The 26023-nt window shown below is 34.9% G+C and overlaps 4 protein-coding genes across 6 annotated transcripts; 2 read left to right on the plus strand and 2 right to left on the minus strand.

Annotated features, from left to right (window-relative positions):
• The first annotated feature begins 526 nt into the window (after window positions 1-526).
• On the plus strand, window positions 527-7797 carry EMF1 (embryonic flower 1 (EMF1)). Of its 3 annotated transcripts, none has more exons than XM_078318778.1 (6): window positions 527-742; window positions 2566-2692; window positions 3408-3766; window positions 4535-5592; window positions 5822-6764; window positions 7463-7797. In XM_078318778.1, coding segments are annotated over exons 1-5 (2457 nt in total). In that variant the 5' UTR covers window positions 527-741; the 3' UTR covers window positions 6734-6764; window positions 7463-7797. The 3 variants fall into 3 exon arrangements, with proteins under 3 accessions (XP_078174904.1, XP_078174906.1, XP_078174905.1); XM_078318780.1 differs by having other exon boundaries at window positions 5834-6764; XM_078318779.1 differs by having other exon boundaries at window positions 611-742; window positions 2559-2692.
• Window positions 7798-7930: 133 nt separating this feature from the next.
• On the minus strand, window positions 7931-10695 carry ROP9 (RHO-related protein from plants 9). The gene is made up of 8 exons (XM_078318781.1): window positions 10401-10695; window positions 9875-9962; window positions 9662-9771; window positions 9354-9417; window positions 9169-9233; window positions 8984-9049; window positions 8740-8846; window positions 7931-8198 (listed from the first exon to the last, which is right to left on the minus strand). Exons 1-8 carry the CDS (start codon window positions 10497-10499, stop codon window positions 8162-8164), a joined length of 636 nt encoding a protein of 211 aa, XP_078174907.1. The 5' UTR covers window positions 10500-10695; the 3' UTR covers window positions 7931-8161.
• Window positions 10696-11320: 625 nt separating this feature from the next.
• On the plus strand, window positions 11321-13238 carry LOC144568331 (uncharacterized). The gene is made up of 3 exons (XM_078318640.1): window positions 11321-11624; window positions 12351-12491; window positions 12945-13238. The coding sequence occupies exons 1-3, from the start codon at window positions 11385-11387 to the stop codon at window positions 13101-13103; spliced, it is 540 nt and encodes a 179-aa protein (XP_078174766.1). The 5' UTR covers window positions 11321-11384; the 3' UTR covers window positions 13104-13238.
• On the minus strand, window positions 13220-23972 carry LOC144568330 (Phosphorylase superfamily protein). Its single transcript, XM_078318639.1, has 5 exons — window positions 23676-23972; window positions 21390-21457; window positions 15250-15405; window positions 14482-14724; window positions 13220-13787 (listed from the first exon to the last, which is right to left on the minus strand). The coding sequence occupies exons 1-5, from the start codon at window positions 23902-23904 to the stop codon at window positions 13446-13448; spliced, it is 1038 nt and encodes a 345-aa protein (XP_078174765.1). The 5' UTR covers window positions 23905-23972; the 3' UTR covers window positions 13220-13445.
• Window positions 23973-26023: the final 2051 nt, after the last annotated feature.

A 26023-nucleotide genomic window follows, 5' to 3' on the forward strand; every position in this document is an offset into this window, starting at 1 on the left:
AACTTTGTTTTGATTGTAATCTTGAGCTTGTAAAAATGTATACAAATGTGAATAATTTCTAGACGTTCATTTTTCTGTTTATTGATTCATATAAAAGCAAAATCAAAATGTGATAATTTTTTATGGGCACATAGAGAAAATAACATATATCACATCTAACGGTTTTATTTTGATGTTTAAGTTTTAAACTTTGAGTTATTTAAGTTTTTAAAAATGGAGGCACAAAAAATGAAGGCATTTGAACCCTCTCATTCTATATACATGTAAAAAAAAAAGTTCTTCAATTACTAAGTAAATATTATATAGCTCATACTCATACTAAGCTATACATGAATAAACACAAAAGATCCATTGTTCTTTATTGTTTTCTTGCGCAATTGTATTGTATGGATGATGACATGTCATCTAGCGCCTCTTCCCACACCAAGACATTCATGTCCACACAACCCTATCTTTGCATTTATTATTTTTTACCCCCTCATTTATTTACTATTTATATATTTTAAAATTAATTTCTCCCCATCTCTCTCTCTCTCCTCTCTCTCTCTCTCTCACTAAACCCAAACCCTAAAGTAGAAAAGGAAAGCATTGCTTTCTCTCCTTCGATCCCAAATTCCCCTCTTTTGATGCACTGCTCATCTCTTGTGTTAAATCAGCTCTAAGGTTTTCTCTCTTGGCGGTGCAATTCTTCTCTGAGATTTGAAGCAAATTAATTTTTCATGAGCTGCTTCTCCAGTTAAAAGTAAGTTTCTTTCCCCAATTTATAATTTGTTCTCTTTTAATTTCTTGTATTTAGCTTCTCTCTATTAGGATCCTTTTTCAATCTTAATAAATCTTTAATTTGGATGCCATCTAATCTCCCTTTGACTATAGCTGTGTTTCTTATTGGGTTTCTTCCTTTATTTTTCTCTCGTCTTCTTCTCTCCAGCTCCAGCTAAGCTTCATTTCAATTGGTTGTTGCTTGTTCTGATCAATTACTTGATTCTGGTTCTTAATTTTCTCTTCTTTGTACCAGTTGTTAGTTTCTTCTTTCTTTGGTTTTCTTCTTTTTTTTATTTTTACCTCTTTAGTTTCCCTTTCCTTTTCTCTTTGGGAACTTTTTCTAACCTTTGCCTTTGAAATATCTCTTTCTATAATTGTTTGATGTACTCTTGTCGTAGAAGCTGGGGAAATTGATAAAATAGTATATCTTAAACTTAATTGTTTTCTGATTTTGATTGGTCTATACATCTGGGGTCATGATTTTATGGAGGAAAATTAAATCACATGTAACTTTTCTAGGGTTCGAAATGTAAATCATTTTTTTTTTCTTTTCTGTTTGTCCCTTTTGTAATCTTACTTAGCACCAAAAACAGGTGCTAATGCAAACTTAGTTTAGACTGATGCTGTTATATTTCATGTAGCTATTCAAACTAAAATCTTAAGAGATGCACCTTTTCTTATAGATTGGTTGTTCCAAGGTGAAATATTTTGTTTTGTATATATATTCCCATCCCATGTAAACTAACCCACTCTATTGTATGGTCAACTTCTTGAGCTAACACTTGGAGGTGTCTAACTTGAGTTCATCTTAGCAAACCAACTACTAGGAATGTTCCTTTTAGACATCATATTTTGTTCAAGTCTTGTTTATACTTGTCATTCATATATTAGTGTCGTGAATATATACTTTGCACTGTGTTGTGACATTTACGTAAGGTTACATATTTGGAGTTGGGTTTCTTAGCTTTTATGTTTAGAAAATATGTAGCAAAAGAAACACTTGTGTTATGTTCTCATCTCATATTATATGCTGAATATATACACCATTCTTTACTTAGATCTCATTTTAATATATATTTAATGTTGTCGTGACTAGTTTATTCTTAGTATATGTTAATTTCTTTTAGTTTAACTACACCTTGTTGCTGGATTCATAACAAGCCCTCATTTTTGTAAGCATCTTTGTAAAGAACTTTTTTGTGTGTGCTTCTACTATAGAGAACGACGACTTGTAAATAAGTTTTCCTTAGCTAAGCTTTACGTTATACATAGAGATAATCTTTAACAAAAAATAACTGCATTGGGTTGACCTAAGTTTAGCAAAGTTTTGTAATAACAACTAACAAGCAACTTCTAAACTTGATGTGTTATTTCTCTCCATTTGTACTGTACCTACTTATTATGTCCAGCAACATCTTCTTGGAAGCACTTTATAGTTTACAATTGCATATTTCATGCAAATGTTCATTTCTTTTCCTCATGACAAGCTATTTGTGTTCTTGTACTATGTTTTCTATCTAGATGATAATTAAGTAGTTTCTTAACTATGATACCACTTAAACATTATAATTTTGTGGTAGAAACCTTTATTATATTGTAATAACTAATAAGTGTAGATGTATATGTGGTTCTCAATTCTCATACAACAAACTGTTATGGCTGGGATTGATGTATGTTTTATATATATATTTTGCATACTCTTATATTTTATATACATAGTACAGATAAAGATATATTTAAGTTCCAGAGAATTGATTGTTTGCTGACATATACGACGTTTTGATCAATGATGTTAGCTTGCAGTGATGGAAGTGAGCTTGTTGGAGGAGGGCAATAATTCTACAAGAGATATGTTGCACAATACAAACATTGCAGTAAAAGATGATACTAATAACCTAGAGAGTGAAGCCTGTGACCATTTCTTCATTAGGTACAAAGCGTACACTTAATGTTTATATTTAACTTGAAAAGCATCTCGTTTCAATAACTTTTCCTTGCATCCTAGTACTGTAGTCAATTAATTACTTAGTTACTTTTCATAATTGAATATTTAAGATAACAACGGACAATTATATAATACGCATGCATGAATTAGTGAACTTGTGACATAAATGCTTACATGATGCACTGGATGCATGATTTACATGATATATATTATTCAGAATCTGACTTGTGCATGTAAAAGGTTTTTTTTTCTGAAAAAAGAAAATTGTTTAGTTGTTAACACATGAACTAAATCACCTGTATATGTCATTTCACAAAGCAAGAAGCACATATTCAAATTCATTTACATTTTCTATACTTTCCAATCATAAGTCATAACAACATTTTTTTTGGGGACCCTCAAAATAAAAAATTTATTTGTTAGAGCTAGCAAGAGAATCTGTAGTATAGCTTCAGTCAATAGTTATTGCCCTTGTTTCGTACCAGCATTTCTAGGAACAATGCCATTAGGGAAGAATTTAGTTTTCAAAATACTAACTTCACGCAAATTAACCTTTATTTAAGCAACTAAACACAAGACTAAACTCCAATGGCATTATAAGTTTATAACAGCGAAATGTGCTGTCACGGTTTCATTGAGCAGCCTTTATTGATCTGCCCTGGATTCAAGACTCACATTTTATTTCTTATATTTGGCACAGAGAGTACGTTGCTCAAGCTAGCAAGCGGGACCCACTATCTTGTTCCCCATTTGAAACTGACAAGCTGACATGGAGTTCACTGCCACCTGCACCTCAGAAGAAATTCAGACGGTGGGATTGCAATGGTTGCGTGAGCACGGTGATCTCTACTGATAGAACAGGAAACAGCGAGCTGGCAATGTCCTCTAACCAGAGTGATAATAATAATAATAATGTCGGTACCTGCTTGATTTCATTTCTGGGTACAAGTTTGGTGCCACATAGCATTCACGACAATGTAGGGGAGCCATGCGGATCATTCCCTTCTTCTATGAATGGAAGCAACTCAAAGAAAGATACAACATGTGCAACAACAGGAGGTAATTCGCTACTTAGTATGCTTTGAACCTAGGGGTGTCAATGATACCCTTTTATCTGTTTAACCGACCCGTATCTTATTCTATAAGACGAGTACGGATAAGGTTTTTCTTCGTTAGCTTATCGGGTATAAAGACTATTTCATACCTGTTAACCAATAAATTAATTACTAAAAATAAAATTATAAAATTATAAATATAGATACATATATTTATATGGCCCATATATATCTATTCAATGACATCATTTTATTTGTTTATCTGATTTGTACTGTATTCAATAAGACGGGTATGGGTAAGGTTTTTTTTCGTTAACTTATACGGGTACGGGATAAGGGTAAAGTATTTTTCCGTTAACTTTTTTTTTTATGGTTAGCGGCAAGATGCCGATAACAAGATTATATTAGAACAAAATAAAAGGTTTATTTACACAAAAGGCCTAACCCGTTAATTTGACAGGTAAGAGTATGAAAATGCTTCCACCCGACCCGTTTCATACCCGTTGAACCCCTATTTGAGCCTACACTATAGCGAACAATACCTGTCCAGTATGGAACGAGATTAGAATCTTTTAGACTTTAGTTATGTTCTTGTAACCTGACCAGTATAATTACTATATCTGACACTGTTACTCTAGTTGGTAATATATTCAGTCTGTGCCAGTATAAAAAATCTAAGAAAGTGTTGTACCGTGTCTATCATGACCACTACAGTTAATATATATTTACTTTTGTTTTCAACTTGGCTAACATTCTGACTTTTGATTTTCAGGTTGCCACTTACAGGCAACTTTATGTGCTGCAAGTCAAGATTCTTCAGATTATGAACCTCTAAGCACATTTATTAAATCTGAAAAGCGTCGGGTCATTCAAGAACAGGAGAGAACCAAGACTCGCATCGAGCTGGAAAAAAGCAAAGAAGTTCATAAACTTATGGCTACAACATCTAGAACTAATTATTTACCTGAAAGTCCAGTTGTAGGTAAAATATCTAAAGTTCATGGAAAGAAGGCGCCACGGAAGGTGCGGTCAATAGCAGAGATTATAGGAACTGATAAGTCGGTGGCACCTCAGAATGAATGCACTTCAGATGACGGTATGGCTGAAGACCTTACACCGGTAAAAGAGAACGAGGCTAGTGAATTTGCAGGTAATTTAGGGTTGATTAAGGCCAAATTAAAGAAAAAGTATAAGGCACTTGAGGTAGCAGTGCCGCCTCTGAAAGAATGCACTCCTGTTGATTGTATGGATGAAGACCTTACACCCATACAAGAGAATCAGGCAAGTGAAGTTGCATGTAAATCTGCGTTGATTAAGAACAAACCCAAGAAAATCTATAAGACTGTCGAGGTAGTATCGCCATCTCAGAAAAAACACACTCCTGTTGATTCTGTGGATGAAGACCTTACACCCGTAAAAAAGAATCCGGCAAGTGAAGTTACATGTAAATCCGGGTTGATAAAAGCCAAATCAAAGAAAAAGTATAAGGCGCTTGAGGTTGTAGATGAGACCTTTGGTCGGAAGTTGTGGCGGAAAAAGAGTATGAAAACAACAAGTCACAATAAATGCGCCAAAATAAAAAATTTAGAGGGTCAAAATGTAAATTATCCTTCTTCATTGGGGCTAAGCTTGGAGAAGCCTAGTGTTAAGAAAAATTATGAACAAGAGTTGTTGATTGGCACCGTTGTGAGAAGGAAAAGGACAAAAAAACCTCGAAAATTTGTTTGTGCTGCCGGAACGGGCATTGAAATTACTAATTTGAAGAGTTGCCATAAGCCATTGCAGTTAATTGGAAAGAAGGAAGTGAATTCTAAGGGCGACCAATCAAAGGTAAAAAAATTTAATTATGTAATTTGCAATTCTAAGTTAGTATGTTGGTTGCCGGTACCAGTTTTTGATCAACTATAAGTCTATGATTATCCCTTCTCAATTTATTTTGTTGTTATTTTTGTGTTTACATGGGGCTTTTTGCATATTAATTGGCTAAGTGCCAGTACATACAGGTACATCAAAGGAATACTATCTTATAGATTTATATATATATGTATTTTTTTTCCAGTTTGTGTCACAGAAACGCAAGATGGAGAACTCAAAAGCAGCATTCAGTGCTAAGAGGATTCGGAAAAAGAAACAAAAAATCTCTGAAAACATTTCAAATGATATCCCAATGGATATAGTTGAACTCCTGGCCAAAAGCCTCAGAGAGAAACACCTAACAGACGAAACCGATTCTGGTTCAAATAATAAAAATTCAAATTCAAATTCAAACTCAAGGGAATCACCCCAGAACATGCCACTGAGCAGGACGCTGATCAACTTCTCAACAGAAAGATCAGCATTTAATAGAACCTCAGAAATAGATACCTCTTTTGGGTACATGAAGCAATTCCCAAATGGTCCTTTAATTCAACAACCCGGCATGGGGAGGTGTGTTGACTTAAGTCGCTCTCTACTCCAGATCAATTCAAATCCGGTACCGGTACTGCAGACCGAGCTGTACCAAAATGAGGTCATCCCAGCCACACATCTTCTCCAGTTGATGAATGCATCAACGTCTTCCAGTCAATGCCTGAATTTAAGAGGCTTTGCTAATGCTAGCCCATATAATGCACCAGTAATTACGAATCAAAATCCGTGCAAGCTGTTTCGGCCGCAGCCCAGACTCGGAGTGTATGGTTCTCAATTACAAAAGGAAATCACAAGCCCAAGAAGCAACTGCGGAACCCAGTCCGGGTACAGAATAGGCAATGGGCCCATACCAGCCGAGAGCATTTGCATAGTTAACAGAAATCCAGCAGATTTTACAGTTATTGATGAGAACAACGATTATATGATTGATGGTCGTGAAATTAAACCTATAACTGGAGCATTTTGTGGAAAGTATACTGGCATTGCGTACCTTTCAAGAGGTATCGGTAATGAACAGGGCTTTTACAACAGCAGGCTTTTGTACAACAGTGATGTAAATTAAAATGCGCGCTTTTTCTTGCCACTTTTAAGAGGTACTATTAAGTTTCAAAAATTCTGCCCATTATTTACTGTTGTCCAACTGTAACAACGAGGTCAGACCTCAAAACCAATTGGTAAAGTACCAGTATGTAACAAACATACCTGATTGTACCAATTACCATTCACTGGGTTTCTGGTTACCGATTTTTTTGTCAGTTGCATAATCAAATAATAAATTTTCATCTATACCATCAATTTCGGACAATTTTGGACATTTTCATTTTAGAAAACGCTCTCTCATAACACAAATAACAAAAATCAATGGTATATTTTTAATGCACTAGTTAAAGAATTTCTTTTTACAGGTAAAAAAATGACCGACTTCTGAATAAAGAAAATCAACTTTGAGCTATAAATAAAGAAATAAAAATAATGAATTGCTGAATAATTAAGCAGTTATGGTATAAAATGGAATTGTCCAAAATTGATGGTATATCTTTAATTTTATAATTTACTTATGGTACAGATAAAAAATCAGTTCTAGCTTCATGGAATAGAGAATCAATGTGGAGCTATCAAGAAATTAGAAGATAGTGGTCAAATCTAATTGATTATTTTTTTGTTCTTCCTGTCAATTTCCTGGCTTTTTCTTTTGGGGTTTGTTTGTATATCTACCCATTTAGAAGTTGTGTATTGTTTCTTACAATAAATAAAGCCATCAATTGCTTTTGAAATGAATTGCATGTTACAGGTCTTGCTAAGGAGCTCATGGATCAGAGAAGAGAACAAGGTGTTTTGTGTTTTTGTTATTTATCTATCATGGACTCATGGTTAAATGACCTAGTGAAATTAGTTTGTGTTGTCACAAGTCATAACCAATGTACATCATTTTTTGTAATAAGTGTGGTTGATGGCTTCTCCCAGATAAAAGATAATACAAAAAAAGTTTGTATGCTTTTTTTATTTTTTTTCCTTTTTCTTTTTGTGAGAAACTGAGAACTAAAGATTGTAGCTTGAACAGCTAATGGTTTGTTGATATGATAGAAATTATGATAATAATTAACAAATTTGACATGTATCGTTCTAGTCTTGAGTTTTGCTCACAAATTGTAGCAAATTTTTATGTAAAACATTTTCTGCTTATCAAGCAAATGTTTGCACCAAAAATATACAAAAAACAGGGTCTCAAATTCTAGGTACTTGAAAACAATTCAATAAAGATATACCAAAACATCATCATAATAACAATATCAAAATTTCCAAAAGCTAAGATCTGTTTTCTTTAGATATCATCTCTTACATTAGTTCAACAACAGAGATGACACAATCCTTGGATGAACATACTACAGAGAACAAAATGTTCACACTTTAACATCACACAGCAAAAACTTTCATCTCAACTATTTCAGTACTCTTACATATTTATCATTTAGAAATGCCTTCTCGAATCCTAATTTGCAAAGCACGAACTCCCGCAAATAAGTCTCCTACACATCAATAAATGATCGGTCAAGCAAACAAACAAGGTTTGTTCAATGAAACCCTTTTAACAGTTTACCCGACCCATATTGTATTTGATAAGGTAGGTATGTGTAAGAATTTTTTTGTTAATAGATTGGGTATGGGTAAGAAAAATTTTCCTTTAGCTTATCTAGTAAGGGTATGGTTAAGATTTTATATATATATAACTTCATAATATTTTGTTATTACTATTAGATTGAATTAATATTTTATATAGTTATATTTCATTAATAATTATAATTTTTAAATTAATGGGATAAAAACAATATTTTTTTATATTTGATGATATGAAAATAATTATATTTGATGAACTATTAAATTTATTTAATTATTACCCGTTATTCATTTCATTATCCATCTTAACAGGTAACGATAGGGTATGGATAAGATTAATATCATGTGGATATGTCCACTCCACCCATACCATACCCATTGACATGTTATGTAAAGTCTAGTTAAACAGTATGTCAACATATAAGAAAATTGAGATTCACAAGTGTTAAATACCTCATGGAGTTACGAGAGCTTCTTTTGGGTTGCTTTCTGACAGGTTCCTTCCTTCTTGGTGGTTGAAGTACCACTTTTATTGCCGTATCAAAAACCGCCTTTATGCTCTGTATGATGTAATTCATATGGAATACAGATTTATCTCAAGATTCATCAGACAATAAATTGTGAAATTATACATCAATCGGTCAAAAGAATAAGAAATAACTCGTAATCAGTGATTGACAAAAATAATACTGCATACCTGTTGGGTTTTAGAGCTGCACTCGATGTAAGCAACAGCACCAATTTGTTTCCTAAGTTCCTCACCCTGAGATTGTATTATTTATGACCCATATTAGAACTTGCAATTATTTTACTATCAGAAAACAACAATTTCATAACAAAAAATAAAGGAAAAAAGATTAAAAAAATGAAAAACAAAATTACCTGAGCAGTTGTTATAACAGAAGCATTTGGATGGTCAGCCAAATATGCTCTATCTTCACGAAGATCTGCAATTGACAAATATGGTAAATTGTGTTTTTATTGCAAAAACAGCGGGGTAATATTTTTATTTACGAATTGTGATTCACATTAGAAGTATAAAAAAGGTAATAGATTTATTTACGAACCTAATTTGGTGCCCACCAGGACTACAGGAACATTAGGTGAAAAACGGCGAAGCTCAGGCATCCACTATTTTGGAAAAACAAAAATTCAATAAAAATTCTATAAAAACTAATATGTAAGTTATATCAGATTAAAACCACATGAAGGATTGACTTAACTTGACACAACCCACATTGTACCTTACCTGGTACAGTATGAATCGATGGAGACAGATTAAAACCATAATTTGATGCTTTTTAAATGCAATTATGGACCAAAATAGCCTGGTTAGTGTTGGTCTGGTACAAGATAACTGGTACAGTATTAATACCTTCTTAAGTACGTTTTCATAGCTCGGTCGGCTGATCAGAGAGAATGCCAGAATGAAAACATCGGCACCTCTGTAGCTAAGTGGCCTCAATCTACTATAGTCTTCTTGGCCTAAAAAGAAACAAAATAAAAACATCTTTGAACATTAAATTCAAAAGATGGCCCTGCAATTAAATGCGAAACACGGTGATTTTTACATGGTAATCTGAATTACCTGCGGTGTCCCAGAGGCCCAGATTGACAATGTTTCCGTCGACTGATACATTTGCACTGAAGTTGTCGAACACGGTTGGGATATAATCCTGTCAAAAATAGGTCCAATTTTAAAATTATTTTTCCTTAATTTGGACATTACTCAGAAAAAATTCCACAAGTAAATTAAAATTGGGTTGTAGGATTATACAATTGAAACTCTTTTTTTTTCCACAAGTAAATTAAAATTGGGTTGTAGGATTATACAATTGAAACTCGGCCAATGTATTCTAGGGAATGACACAAGTGGAAAAAAAAAACAGAGGGAATTAAGGGACAGGTCCAGTTTATGTTCAAGTGGAGACAAACCATTTGAAAACCGAGAGGTTTGATAGCTACAGTAAAACCCTAGTAAAACCCAGGACCACAGATTCAAAATAAGGGCATTTGGTCCCAAATGAAAAACCCTACTTCATTTATTCAAGGATGGTGAAAATGGAGAAAAAAAAAAGATTTATAAAACAAAAAGAGGTAGAGGAAGGACTGACAGTTGGGAATTTGTTGCAGGTGTAGCAAATGAGCATGCATGTTTTCCCAACCGCACCATCTCCTACTGTCACGCATTTTATGAACTTGGTCGCACTCATCTCTCTCTCTCTCTCTCTCTCTCTGTCTCTCTGAGCTGTAGCTTGTAAGTATAGAAGAAGTGAGAGAGAGTGAAAGAGGGGTGGGGAATCTTTTAATGGCTTGGTGTACTCGAAAGTTTGAAAGGGGGGGGTTTGATTTTATGAATTTGAAATCTAGCGAGATTCTCTCTTTAATTTGAAACGATACAAAACGAGGCGTAGCAGTGAAGGCGGTTCTGTGTTAATTAATGCCTTCGCTTCACACAGTTTCAGAGAGATCCAGACGACAATTGTTTATGGCTTTATGCGCTTGTTCAGTAGTTCCCTGCCACTGCCATCTTTTAATCCCTGCGGGGTCCACTTGTCAGTCAAAAACCCCAGAAAATGCTCAGGACAAACAGCCACAGGGGACAGGGGAGTCGTATCACCTGTCCAGAATTAGGGTCAGGTTTTGTGAGCCACACTTCTTGAGCAGCATATCTTCAAAGTTTCACTGTTGCGTGGGCCCAAATTGCTAAAAAACCTGAAGCAGAAACGGAGTATATCACGTTGTCAGTTGCATACCACAGCATGTCGCGTACAATATATGCCGCAGAAACATATAACTATTTAATTTTGACCAGAGATCGGTGAATCCGTATTGACCGCAGTAAATACGGAGACTTTTGACTACGGTAAACAGGAATTCGGATCCCGTAAAGTCAAGTTTGGTTTAAGATCAGTTCCGTTCGTTCAGGATCCGCACGAATATTAAAGTCCCATGTGAATTCCAACCTGAACCGGATTGGCCCGAATTCTGATCGAACGGTTCATATCCAAACCAAACCAACCTGAACCGGTAAACAGTCTCTGTTCTTACTTCTTATTAGCAACGGAGACACCGAACCAACCTATCACAGCTCGGCCATGAGAGAAGAATTGAACCGAGAGCAGAGGTTATCGGAGTGGGGGAAAGAGGGTAGGAGGTGGCTGGAGGCGTCCAGTACGCTGGGGAGCAAGATAGCCACTGGAGGGGAAGAGGTGCTGCGATCGCTGTGGAGAGGCGAAGGCGGTATGTTCAACGCGCTCGGCTTGCCTGATCTCCGCGTCTCTCTCGTAGAAAATGGCTGCGCTCGGTGCACGCTCCGCATCCCTTTGCATCTCACTGTTCGTCTCCATTTCTCCAGACAGTTTTCCCTTTTTTCAAGTCAAAACTTTGATTTCTTATTTCCAGATTTTTTTAGTTATTCAGACTATACTGGTACCATTCGATCATTATGTCTCGGTACCAACTGGTATTGCAATACAAAGTTTGTACTTTGTCATTTGAACATGATCATGAATTTTTGATACATGACTCTATGTCTTTGTACTGACTGGTACACACTCTGACTAAAATGTACATGTAAAACACTATTTTGGTACCAAGATAAGTTTCTTCAATATACTGATCATGAATTTTTGATACATGACTGTATGTCTTGGTACCGACTGGTACACACTCTGACTCAAATGGTACATGTAAACCACTATTTCGATACCAAGTTAAGTTTCTTTAATATACTGATCATGAATTTTTGATACATGACTGTATGTCTTGGTACTGACTGGTACACAACACACTCTGACTCAAATGGTTTATGTAAAACACTATTTCATTACCAAGATAAGTTTCTTCAATATACTGTATGCTAATGTTTAAGGTTCAATGGTGCCTCAATTTTTTCCCCAATGATACATTTGAGCAAAAGCTCGTGCATTTCTTCTGAAATTCCTATGTTTTCCACTAGCCCATATAATACTGGTATAAAGAAGTTCTACTGAGAGCCTGAGGCTCCTTTTTGCAATTTCTGATTGGAAGTGTGACATGCTTCTTTATAACCAATTACAAAGGATGAAAATGGAAATTGGCACACGGGATCAATTGCGGCAGTTATCGATGATGTCTGTGCAGCGGCTATTATATCTGCTGATGGCATTATCAATGTCTCTGTGGACTTTAACATATCATACTTCTCCCATGCCAAGTTCAATGTACGTTCATTTCCCTTTTATTAATCATGTCCTTTTTACAGAACCCTAGTAGGGACCTATACGAGTGGTTATCTATTTTGAGGCTGTAGGTGGTGCTAATAAATATATGCCGTAATCTCATCATGCCAAATATAGCTTAAATCCTTAATTCATTCCACTAAAGGAACAGATCCGTATGGTAAGAGTAAGTATAAATATTTTAACGGAGCAATTTTGGCTTTGTGCAGTGCACAAACCATATGTAGCGTTGTTTTAATTCTATAGTCTGTGTGTTGCATGAATGCAAAACTGCTCTGTTAAAATCTTTACCCGAGTAAGAAGCTGTTTGGAAATATTATTGGATATTTGGATCTTTCATCTTTACATTATCCAGCATGTACAAACCAAGTACAGTCCTATCATATCTGGGCCCGCTTGTAAGGTACTGATATCAGAGACTTTTATGGATTTCAGGAGGAGGTGGAGATGGAGAGCAGGGTGGTTGAGAAAAAGGGGATGCTGACAGCTGTCGTGGCAGAGGTGAGGACGAAATCTACTGGAGAGCTCGTTGCCATTGGCCGACAGTGGATGTCAGCATCCAAAGGCACAAAAGTTGCCGACAGTAGGCTTTGATTATTTATTTTTATTGTACTTCTATTTTTTTACCCTTTCAGATATGTGTCAACTTCATGTGGAATCCAAGCTGAAATGTTTTAGATGTTGTATTTTACAAAATCAAAATAAAGAAAGAGAATATTTTTTTTGTCAGACTTCTGTTCATAATATTGTTTCAGAAAATTTGTCAAAAATGATTCGCACATTTTAAAAAAGATTTTTTTAAAATAAGGAATAACAAACAATAGTATCTCATGTACTTGCATCCTTTCTTATTCAATGAATAATCACCATATAAACAATTGGGGGTGTGAGAGGGGGATAACAAGTTCAAAAATATAAATAAATAATTAATCTAAATCAGTACTTCAACAAGGAGATGAATTTCACGGCAACGGCGACACAATTTTCAGCCGCCAAAGAAGAGTAAATAGCAGCCTCGTTCGACTGTGCCGACCCACCACCGGCCAGGTCAGAAAGGGACCGAATTGCTATGAAAGGTTTATCGAATTCGAGAGATACAAGCGCTACTGCGGCTGTCTCCATGTCAATCGGTGTTATGTTGAATTTTGATTGCAAGAACTGTCGGTACGCTGCATTGTCGACCAAGGTGTTTGCACTGCACCCCTTGTCAACTCTGGCTACTATGGGGCTCCTCGGTAAGCAGGTCGTTGCATTTACACATCTTGTCAGATTCATGCCCTGGAAGAAAATTTATATTGATTTTTCATTTGAGTAATGTATGTTGGCTGTTACAGCCTTGGATTTTGATACTTATAAATTGTAATTGTGTGTCCGATATAGGAGTGAGGCTATGGTACTATGCATAGCACACTGTGCTTGGTACTGTCGATGCATAACTCTATTTTCTAAGTCGAAACAGTCGATTCAAACCGCTTAATATGATCTCCATTTGGTTCAAGGCCAAATTTTACATTTTTTAGAATTTTTTACTATTTTTTTAGACAGGTAGAAAATAACTATTTTTGGAGGGTTGAGGATCTTTTGATCAAGTGATTTTCTACCTATTTAAAAAAATTCTAAAAAATGTGAAACTTGTCCCCCGAGTACATTATGAATGGTTCGGACCGACTATTTGAACTTTGGAAATGAAAATATGGATCCATAGTACCGTAGCCTCAGTCCTGATATAGAGCTGTGCTTAGTTTAATTAAATGGATTAAAATAGTTCCTTGATATTTTTTCTAACTGAGATTTATTGATTTTTATGGCTTGATCTTGAAAAACTAGCCAGACAAAAAGAAAAAGACAAAAAAAACCATCTGGTACCTACTGGTACTAACCCCTGCATTAAATGCCGAAGAACTGGTCTCCTCGAAAATTCTTGAATTAACAAGCAGATAAGTGAAATCTGAATGATCAAACTACATGTTACCTCAAGTTTTTGTGAGAGATTGTAGTAGTTTTGATCAACTTGGACCCAAAATGCGTGTTGTCGAACTTCTGGAGTACCAGTTACAGGAAACACCTCCTCTGGTTGGTACCAAACACTGTTCAAATAGCTTCCCGATTTCTTCTGGTCAACATCATAATCTGAGAAATTTAGATTTCCATATTGTCTTGTGTAATCACCAGATGCCTCGAAAGCAAGTTCATCTTGAGCATCATCACCGTACCGCTGTAACACATGCATCAGAAATAATATTGTAGTTATATCATTTGAAAATTTCAAGTGAACAATAACAAATTTACACTGGTTTCCAACTATAGACCTATATAAGCAAGATGTTTCCTTTACCTTGAGATTAGAAATTGGTGATAGTTTTAGGGCATGATGTACACCATGCATCACCAAACTAAGTGTAAATTTTTTAACAGAGCAGTTATAGCTTCATGCAACGCACGAACCATATGCAGTCGTGTTCTAATTCTATAGTCCGTGTGCTGCATGAAACTAAAAGAGCTCTGTTAAAATCATTACCCCAAACTAAACATTGTACTTATCAAACCCTTAAAAGATAATGCTAAGGTGTACATGCTAAGCATTGTACTGTCTACTGTGCTACTTCGGTACCAGCTTGTACCAGGACCAGGCAAAACACAAATAACCCACAGTTCCAGGAGTTTTAATTTAGTGTAGCTTTTATCTGTTAAGTCAATTTTTCTTTTTCTTTTTTTTTTTCAGTTTTGGTGGAATTTCTACCTGCCAATTCCATAGACCGGTGTGGGCCCAGTATTGCGGGATGGTCACGTCGCCAATTTGAAGATTTGAATTTGCATTTCCCGCAATTCCGAAATGAACAATTCCTTTTATCTTAAACAGAGTTAGCAATAGCTGAGTGCTCAATCCAGAATTAAGCTGCATATCATAATTTTACATAAATATCAACCTTGCTTTGTTTTATGAAGTTTCTCCACAAAAAAATACATGGAAAACAATAAGGAAAACACAAGATCAGATTTTTTTTGGATTTTTTTTTTTATTTAGAATTACGTTAAAATAATTCATTCAAACAAGCCTTGTAAGGCCCGATTTTCTGTAACTAGCCTCCACCGATCCCTAGGATCGGTGGAGCAAAAAAAATCAAAACTACACCGGTCCCTAGGACCGGTGTAGCTCACTTTTCCTCACCGCAATTACTCGGCCACAGAAGATCCCAGCAAGCCCTCCACCGATCCCTAGGATCGGTGGAGCTTTGTTCTCAAAATCCCCACGCAGCCACGCCCATTTCTCCTTCTTCTCCCCTGTCCGAGCCTTCTTCTCCAAAACGGTGAGTTCTTTTGTTTTTTTTTTTTTTTTTTTTATTCTTTCAATATACTCAACAATTTGTCCATCCAATTGTTTCAAAATGTTCAGATCGTCGAAGAGAATTAGAAACTCTTCAGATCTACGATTTTGATAAGGTAAAAATTCTTCTTTTTGTAATTTTTTTATTTTAGCCGAATTAAAATAAATAACTAATTTAATTTAGTTTGTTTAGTATTTTTAGATTGTTTTTGTGAAATGTAGTGTGAAATTAGTATTTGGTGTAATTTAGTGTTAATTTGGAGTATATTTAGTGTTAATTTTAATTTAGTGTAATTTAGTGCTAATGTAGTATTAATTTAGCGTTTATTTGATTTTAATTTAGTGTAATGTAGTGCTAATGTAGTGTTAATTTATAGTTCATTTGATGTTAATTTAGTGTAATTTAGTATTTATCTAGAATAAATTTGTGTAATTAAGTATTCATGTAGTATAATGTAATTTTTTAGTAATATGTATTATAATTTGTATAAAATTAGATAAATGTGTGATGACTCTCATGGTGTTTAAAATTAGATAAAATTATAAATGTGTAAAATTAGTAATATTCATGAAGTTTAAAATTAGATAAAATTATAATGTATAAAATTAGTAATATTCATGAAGTTTATTATTAAAATCAAAATTAGATGATATGTTTTTTACATAAATTTTGATTATTGTAGTCATATGCTTGAAAAAAATGTTTGTTTATATAATTATGTGTGATGACTCTCATTAGTTGCAAAAATATTGTTTATCAAATTTTCTAACAGAGTCAATGGATAATGTGAATTATCCGGAGCTGTTGAAATTAGCACCACAGAACCACAGAGCATGGAAAGTTCGTGATATGGTAATTTTGATTATATCTATTAATTATTTGTTGCAAATAAATATTATATGAAGTATTTGAAGGGTTTATAATGTTTTATTTCTTTTTGGCAGCCTTCCTCTTCATTGAACCAGATAAATTCACATAAGACTCGTATTACTTACAACAGTCGGATGGAAGATGCTATGAAGAGATTAGGGTTGTATCAAATTGCTCGCCTTAATGATTGCAAGATTGATCCGCATTTGATTAGTGCTCTGGTTGAGAGGTGGAGGCCGGAGACCAATACATTTCATCTACCTGTCGGTGAGATGACAGTGACATTGGAAGATGTTGCATGTCTATGGGGCTTACCGATTAAGGGTAATTAACTAATTAAAGTTGTTTATCGGTTAATTTAAATAACTAATTTTTTAAGGTGAATTGTTGATTGTATAATTCTTTTAATTTGCAGGTGACCCGATTACTGGCACCAGCGATACTGATTGGAACCCATACTTAGAGTATGATCTAGGAGCTGATCCGGCTCTTTTTTACGATAACCTCATTGAGACAATGCCATATAAATATAGGATTTATAATCCTAACACATCGAAAGAACGATTGTCCGTCTCTGCTTATTCGATTAGACTGAAATGGGTGCGGGCCAAATTTAGTGAACCCTTACAAGAGTGGGACAGTAATGAGAGACTTGCACAGTACACCCGAGGTTTTTGTATGGATTTATTCGGGTCAGTTATGTTTCCGGATTCTAATACGGATGGAGTCCCTGCGATGTACTTGCAATTCATTAATGATCTAGAGACTCCACAAGAATACAATTGGGGAGGTGCCGTACTCGCACATCTCTATCGAGAGTTGTCACGTGCTTGCCTTGCAGGAGTAGACACGATAGCGGGTCCGATGTTGTTGTTACAGATTTGGTCATGGACTCGATTTACTATTGGTCGGCCTAATCCCCAGGAAGAGCCACCTCCCTTCGGTGGTGCAGATGAGGATACGAGAAATGCTTTCGGTGTGAAGTGGACCACTCGACATTTGTGGAAACACAACCCTCACTTAGGTATAAAGATTTATAATTCGAGATGAATTCGATAGATTTATAATTGTTTTTTTAAATTTATATTTTTTTTGACAGGTGGTACAGCCACATATAGAGATAACTTCGACAGACTAGCTGATGAGACAGTTAACTGGCGACCATACGTTGATTACTATGATCAGTTACCTAGACATGTTCGAGGACAAAAGAGGTATTGGATGAGCTGCGGTTACGTAATCCATTTCTGGATGGTAGAGTATCAGCATGCGGATAGGGTCATGCGCCAGTTTGGTAGGTACCAAGAGATCCCGCCTCCTCCTCCTCTACCATTTGATGGGATCAGTTATTTAAGAGAGGCGTGGCATCACGATGGCAACGCAACAAGGGATGGTTGTTGGAAGATTACTCATAGTGAGTTCATCGAGAATCCTGCAATAATAATTAGAGAGCGGAGACCATATGACATGGGGAGGCATCATATGTACATGCATTGGTTCAACGCGCGTGGTATGAGATCGGTGTATCTATCAGAAACAAACTGCAAGAACATGGTTACATGGGATTCCTGTTAATTGAGGTCTCTGACACAAATATATAGGCATTCCTTCCAGAGGGAAGGTAACATTGTACTTCACTTCGCCCCGAACACCCTTCAATTAAAAAAAATTATTTACATCAAATGTATTACGTGAAAGTAAATAATTAGATTTTTCATATAAAGAACTCACTGTCTCGAGAAGTCCATCTTTATCAATAACCTCATAGTTGTTATGGCCATAATACATCGGTCTTACATCATGTTTTCTTGCTTTCTCATTACGACGATGTAAAACTTGTGTAATGTTCATTGAAAAATCCAATCCCGTTGCCTCCCATCCAATCGCGGCCTCCCGCCTATTTACAAACCAGTCGACGCACTTATAAAAGGTCTTATCAACAATTGCACACACAGGTAGTTGCCTGACAATCCTAAATACACTGTTTAGTACCTCAGAGCCATTACTTGTCATTATACCCCCACCGATTGAGGAATCCATTATGCACTTGTGCCCACTTATGCAGAGCCAAAGGCTCTGCATCAGAGTTGCGGAGCCATTTACCAAATTTCATAATGTAGTCATGTACAGCTGCATCTCTTTGCTTAATCAAATCCATCCCCTCTTCAAATCTCCAGATTTTTTTCTTCTCAAAAAATTTCTTGAATACCTTTTTGATCCACTTTTGAGGGTATCTTTTCCAAATATTTTCACAAATATGCTGTGAACACAGTCGGTGTACAGCTTCACCTTGTTCCTCACACCATCCCAGATTAGGAGCCTCAAACACCCCTCGTATACCAAGATGACACATATTTTTCCTGGTCCGACAACATTGATACGCAACCAATTCATAAACCAACCCCAATTTTCTATAGACTCTTTTTCACAAATTGCAAATGCAAGTGGCAAGAGTTGTTGCTCTGCATCGTAAGCACAAGCCATAAAAAGTTTACCCTTATACCTTCCGGATAAGAACCCAGCATCAACACTGATAACGGGTCGAAGATGAGGCCATGTCTCAATGCATGGCCCAAATGCCCATGCAACCCGGTTGAAAATATTGATATTAAACTTGGTTGATGGTTCACTTTCTAGTAGGTACTGTGTACCTGGATTAGACGCTTTGATAGCAGCCAAAAACGATGGCAGCACCTCATAAGACTTCTCCCAACTCCCAAACAAGTCCGCAATTGCAAGTTCTCTACCTCTCCACAACTTGTTATACGAGGGCACTACTGTCCCAAATTTAACTTTAACCAGGTGCTTGACCATTTTAATGCTTAACTCCAGATCATCTTTCAAAGCCGGTTTAATAATATCAGCAATTACTCTAGAAGTCATTTGATGACTATCCAACCTTTCAGCACTGCCAAAACATGTGTGGATAAACGGGTTGGTGGAAATTGTCCATGCACCTGTTGGTACTACAATTGCATACAGCTTCCATTTGCATTTAGAAGATTTACATTTAACTCTATACTTTGTTTTGTTGCTGTTTAGCACATCTAACTCTGTGTTTTTGGTTAGGTGAAATTTAGCAAGTTCTGATATTAGTTTGGCTTTGGATTCAAACATTTGACCTTCAGCAAATTTTTCATCTAACCTGGGGGGGTTTGCAAAAAATGCACGATCCGCGTATGGCATTGGCAATTCATCGTGGAATGAGGAACATGGATGCTTAGGTCCTCGATTGAGGAATGGGATTGAGTTGTGCCAATCCTTCAATATTTCTCGGTCGTTCATTTCAGCCTCTGCTTCATCCATATCTGCATTCCATTCTTCATCCGAATCATCATCATCAAAAGAACTTCTATCAGATTCTGTGTCTTCATCTGATTGCTCACAAAAGCCGTCACCGGCCTGAACCAGAGGTGTGTAGGTGGGTACAGGTACACTGCCCGAGTTAGGATCAAAGCCGGTCTGAACCGACGGTGTGTTACTACCTCCAGGCAAACTATCTGGACACGGATCATAATTGGTTTGGTTTCTAGCCTGGTGCGCCTCAGCTACCAATTCTACAACCTTAAATCCAGCCACTTGAGCTGCAGTTTGTTTAATAACATCCCAAGTTTCCTCATTTTCTATCCGAAATAGTGAGAAATGGTACGATCCGGGCGGTGCTGTGTTCATACGTACCCTGATTGTCAATTTGACTCGACTCGGAAGCAATTCAAGTCCAACGTATATTTGCCGTTTTATAATAGCAAAACTGGTAGAATCAGATACAGTAAAGGTAAATGCAGCCCCTATGTCATAACCAACACCTGTTGAAGTGCTTTGGAGGTTACCACCATAATACACATTGATCAATAGCAGTGACATTTTGCTGAACAAAAATCAAACACTAAATTAATAAACATATGAGAGTAAAAAAAAATACTAAATAAACATATGAGTAAAAAAAACACACTAAATATATAAACATATAAAAAAACACTACATAATATATGAGTACAGAAAAACAATAAATATAAACATATGAGTAAAAAATAAACTAAATATAAATATATGAGTAAAAAAACTCAAAATATAAACATATGAGTAAAAAAAAACTAAAATATAAACATATGAGTAAAAAATAAACACTAAATCAAACTCTAAATTAACTCCAAATATTTTTTAATTTTACAACACTAAATATAAACATATGAGTAAAAAAAAACTCACAATAATAATCAGGAGACGATGCTGAATACAATGGTGGTGGCGATCTATTCATATGGCAACTCCTCTATTCTATTGAAAAAAACGAAATAATGAAAAAAAAAATGAAAGAAGAATGGCGGCAGAGAAGTGAAGAAGGGAGAAGAGGGAAGAAGAGGGAAGAAGAGAGGTGCGGGACGCACCTGAAATATCTGTGTTCTCCACCGATCCACAGGATCGGTGCAGAGATGGTTTTGAGGCTCCACCGGTCCTAGGGACCGGTGTAGGGTTGTTTTTTGTAGCTTTTCGTGCAGCTGCCACAGCAGGGCGAAATGGGCCTCCACCGGTCCTAGGGACCGGTGTAGTTGTGATTTTTTTTGCTCCACCGATCCTAGGGATCGGTGGAGGCTAGTTACAGAAAATCGAGTCTTCGGAGGCTTGTTTGAATGAATTATTTTAACGTAATTCTAAATAAAAAAAAAATCTTTTTTTTGCTTACCATACTTAGACCTGTCATGACCATAATAACCTTCTTGTTTTTTACAGTACCAAGGTGGAATCTTCTTCCTTCAAAAAAAGAAACAAAATAAATTAACATAAAAAAATCAATATTGCACGTATATATGATTCCATCAAGTCCAATTGAGATTCATTGACAATTTGGGAATCCTTTATTGGTCCTGATCAAGGTTCTAAATAGCGTTTATCGCGTCATAGCAGGAAGCCTAAAAAAAAAGCTATAGCGAATAGCGTCGCTATAGCGAAAGCTATGTCACATAATATTTTTTTATTTTTATAAAAATTATATCATATATTTGTACTAAATATCAACATTATCTAAGTCTCATGGAACAATAAATAACATCAAATTGATTAAAAAATTATAATATTCATATTGAACCAATACAAAGTCCAAATTGCGACTCAAAATATCCATAGTGATACTAATATCATAAACTATCAATCTTTTTCTATTCAAAATATATTCAGCATCATGACATAATCTATATTTTTTTTCTATTTAAATTTCAAAATAACCTAAACATCATGGCATAATTAATTATCTTAATCTATTCAAAATATTCAAACTATCATATAGTAAGTATCATTTTCTTATTTCAAGAAATATCTTAATATATTCAATCTGAGCCTTTATTTGAAGCCCATATAAATTGAAAAGAAAAAAAAAACAGCTCATGTTGCATAGCGCGCTGTAGCTTCCTTATTTGATTTCGTTTGATGGATCTCTCATTTAATAATTAATAGTTTACTATAAGGCTTAATATGTCAATTGCAAAAAAAAAAATCACGGTTAAAATCCAATATGAGCCTTTATTTAAAACCCATATAAATTGAAAAGAAAAAAGAAAAAACAGCTCATGTTGCATAGCGCGCGCTATTTGCGCTACACGCTATAGCGGACTGCTATTACCGCTATAGCGCCCATAGCTCAAATAGCGCGTTTTGATACCATAGCGTAGCGTTTAAGGTCCAAAAACGCTATAGCGCTGCTATAGCGGCGCTATAACACGCTATTTAGAACACTGGTCCTGATGAATGCTAATTTTGACTTTTAATTTATAAAACCAATGAATCTCAAGTAACAACTTGAGCTATGTTGACTGGACATCTGTCCCTATGCTAACATGCAAACTTACTTGCACAAAAAGGAAGAAATTTTCCAACATTTGCAACTAAAAATATCTTTGGTTTTTGGAATATTTACATCACAATTCAAAGCTTCATACTATTCTTACAGTCTTATGCATGAATAGAAAATTACAATTTTGAATTTTCTTGATAGTGACATGACTAGAAAGATACTATATATGTTAATCAAAGAAAACCAATAATTGTGTTGATTTTTATGAAAAGGATGTAACATCCAAATCATTTGTTCACTTGCATTGTATTATGAGGAAGACAACAAATTAAATTTAGGAGAGTTTGTACCAAAATTCAAGCACATTTTCCTATTGAAAACTGCTCAAATTGCTGGTGGTACGTAGCTGACAAGAAAATGACATTTTTTTTTTCCTTCCAAAATCCAAATCATTAGGAAGAGAACAATTTTTTTCTCTTCCTAATGCCATTTGTGTTCCATATATATTTTCATGGTATTGTTTTTATATTTGGTAAAATACAATAATATCCTTCTATGTTAAAGCACCATGAGAAAGAGTTTCTCAAACATTTTTTTTCTTTCTATAAACAAGGAATATATGATTAATTAATAAGAGCACACATGCTTGATGCAGGTAGCAACAACAGTAACTTAGCTACTAATTTTAGAGATGTGTGCACAGGTCGAATTAAATATATATATAATTGCTCCCCTAGCAAACAAATGTTCATTTGCATTGTAACTAATTTGATCTCATGATGTTTCATTGACAAAAATATCATATATATAAAAAGCATAATAGCTAGTTATTAATAATTAAAAAGTAAGAAATAAAATTCTTACTAATCAGAAAAATATTCATATAATATCATTCTATAGAAGCACAAAATATATTTTTACTAGCTACCAATAAGAACATTAATATTCATTAGACAACAATATTATTAATCAATAGTAAATACACAAATACAACGATACAAGCATAATTTATTTAAAACATAAATATATTTGAAATGCATAACCAATATATATTTGACGGATTAATTAAAATTCAATCCATAACTAACAAAATAAAATTTAAATATGTTATTTTTCGGAATAGGTACTTGGTTAATAATTTGCTCTTGTACACCTCTAACTAATCTTAATATGATTAAATACCTTGAAAATCCAAGTAGGGAAGCTTTGAGTTCACAACAAAGTTGCTAGAGTTGAGAAGAGGGTTCATCTCGAAGGCATTCGGCACAACTATGCCGAGATACGGCCCCTCTTTGTTCACATCATCTATAATTTTCTTGATTCTACTTGGTATAGCTGCTTCTAATGGTGTGATGCAAATTATCATAATGAAACAAGATAGAACAAGCATCTTGCTTTTAACATCCTTCATCTTTGTTAGTTAATTATTTGGTTGGAACAAGAGAAAGAGATACAGTGAGAGGGAGATAGAGATGGATGGTATAAGAAGGAAGAGAGGTTTTTATATAAGAAGGGTAACTATGTAGGCAAAAGAAAAGTCAAAGTCTCTTGCATGTATAACAAGGCTTAATTACCTTGTAAATATAAATCTATAATTTTTTTTCTTCAATTAAAGAAATAAAGTATATATATTTGTAGCTACCTATAGATGAGGGAGTGAAGAATTACAGCTGTGTCTAGGTACAAAGCATATAGATTTTTTTAATGCAAGTTGCATTTAATTATATGATGAAAAATATGTACCACAACCACAAGATCATTTTATTTATAAAACATGCATGTTATTCTGCTGACAATGAATATATAACTCTTTATTTGACAACTAACATGAAATTACTGTAATTTGAAGCTTTAAATAATATTTTTAATTATTTCCGTCGAATAAGAAAAAAAAAAGTGGAATTGGAGAATTGAAAAAAAAAAGTAGAAATGAGTTTGAACTTTTACATTCAAATCTCTATTTTTTATATTTTGGTCTCTCATCTATTTTTTTATGAACCAATTTCTTTTTTCATGAAATTATATTATAAATCAACGGAAATCAACAGTTAAAATCAGAATAACAGGTTCATGTTGTAGATTTATTTCCTCTATTGACTTTTGTTGGATCATTAATCCAACGTTGAACTAATATGTAAAATAATTATGTATTGTATACTGTCAATTTTATGGTCAATTAAAAGTGATCATTTGTCATTTATAATTTATTGAGCAATAATGTATAGAACTTAAAGAGTAATATTCATTTTAATGATGGGTTGAATTGAATAATTACAATATTTGGACAGCCAAGAGATTCCTTGGTCTGTATATAAAGATTTGGTCCCCATAATACAATAATACAAGGCTATCATAATTCATTTATACAATTGGTCGTGAGTCATGGTAAACAGGCATGCTCTCAAAAAAAAAAATTGAAAATTTCTCTCAAAAGCAGCATTAGCAAATAATAGGTACTATGATACAATATCAAATAATGATGGCATATCTTGAGAGCCTTTTTGACTTGACACTGCAGAGTTTAGCATGTGATATTTGTCCTTTTATACCATTGGATGCTTCTCAAGAGAATCCTATTGGTTGCTTCTCAAGATAAGGTTTTGGCTTGGACAATGAAGGCGTTGATACATGTGATCAGGAGCTCTCATTTATCGATATTATCTAATGAAATTGAGAATTTTGAAAATGGAGAGGAACAAAAGGATAACCTGATTAAAGTGAATGGGAGGCAAAAGCAGCTGCATTTCGTATTTTTAAGAATGTTATATGAAGCCTGGTTTCAGATGTGTTATGATAGATATTTCAATGGAGCGAAAAAATAATTGAAGCAGAGAGATAAACATGAGGGTATTATTGACAATAATAGTTTAAAATGACTCATTTAATATTTTTTTTTTTTTTTGCTTCAAACACGCTCTTAGGCAATTTCCATTCATACAAGAATCCAAAGTTACAGAGAACAAAGAGATTACATTTTGAACATAGGATAAGTGAAACCCAAATATGTTAACCTCTCCCTTCTACCTATACCCGCCAAATAATCTGCCAACTCATTGTGGCATCTAGATATGTATACACATTTGTAATTCGTGTGTGCTCGCAACATTTCCCAAATTGTCAGAATCTCCTTTGCCGCTCTCCAATCAGCTTCTACAGGTGGATTTGTTTGAGATACCACTTCTGCTAGGGTGCTACAATCAGTGCAAAAAGAACACTCCTCATAACCATTCCCCACAACAAACCGTATCGCCTCGAGGAGGGCTTTAGCTTCGGCCTACAAAGAAGATGCTGAGGTGCAGTGATTGACTCCATACGCCACTAGTGAGTCCCCTGTCTGTAAAACAAAACCCAAACCCGTTTCCCAATTGTTGACCCATGAAGCATCAGTAAAGCAACATAGTGTGTTCTTCGGTACCCCTCCTGTACCAGTACCGGTACCACTACCTCCATACCCTTTAACAGTCTGAACCAGTGATGTTTCCTGTTTGATTTGTGCATGAAATTGCAAAAATTGGGCAAGAGATGGCTGT

The sequence above is a fragment of the Carex rostrata genome, chromosome 17 (genome assembly GCF_964058835.1).
Source record: "Carex rostrata chromosome 17, lpCarRost1.2, whole genome shotgun sequence".
NCBI lineage: Eukaryota > Viridiplantae > Streptophyta > Magnoliopsida > Poales > Cyperaceae > Carex > Carex rostrata.

Excerpts from the sequence above, each read along its gene's own strand:
- LOC144568331 (XM_078318640.1), top strand. The coding sequence starts at position 11,385 with ATGAGAGAAGAATTGAACCGAGAGCAGAGGTTATCGGAGTGGGGGAAA. Across the intron at positions 11,625-12,350 it reads GCATCCCTTTGCATCTCACT|GATGAAAATGGAAATTGGCA; the intron begins GTTCGTCTCCAT and ends CCAATTACAAAG. Across the intron at positions 12,492-12,944 it reads TCTCCCATGCCAAGTTCAAT|GAGGAGGTGGAGATGGAGAG; the intron begins GTACGTTCATTT and ends TATGGATTTCAG.
- LOC144568330 (XM_078318639.1), bottom strand. The coding sequence starts at position 23,904 with ATGAAGGATGTTAAAAGCAAGATGCTTGTTCTATCTTGTTTCATTATG. Across the intron at positions 14,725-15,249 it reads CCGGTCTATGGAATTGGCAG|CGGTACGGTGATGATGCTCA; the intron begins GTAGAAATTCCA and ends CATGTGTTACAG. Across the intron at positions 13,788-14,481 it reads ATCTCTCACAAAAACTTGAG|GGCATGAATCTGACAAGATG; the intron begins GTAACATGTAGT and ends ATTTTCTTCCAG.
- ROP9 (XM_078318781.1), bottom strand. The coding sequence starts at position 10,499 with ATGAGTGCGACCAAGTTCATAAAATGCGTGACAGTAGGAGATGGTGCG. Across the intron at positions 9,418-9,661 it reads ATGAAAACGTACTTAAGAAG|TGGATGCCTGAGCTTCGCCG; the intron begins GTATTAATACTG and ends TTTCCAAAATAG. Across the intron at positions 9,050-9,168 it reads CTGTTATAACAACTGCTCAG|GGTGAGGAACTTAGGAAACA; the intron begins GTAATTTTGTTT and ends ATACAATCTCAG.
- EMF1 (XM_078318778.1), top strand. Across the intron at positions 2,693-3,407 it reads TGTGACCATTTCTTCATTAG|AGAGTACGTTGCTCAAGCTA; the intron begins GTACAAAGCGTA and ends TATTTGGCACAG. Across the intron at positions 5,593-5,821 it reads CTAAGGGCGACCAATCAAAG|TTTGTGTCACAGAAACGCAA; the intron begins GTAAAAAAATTT and ends TTTTTTTTCCAG.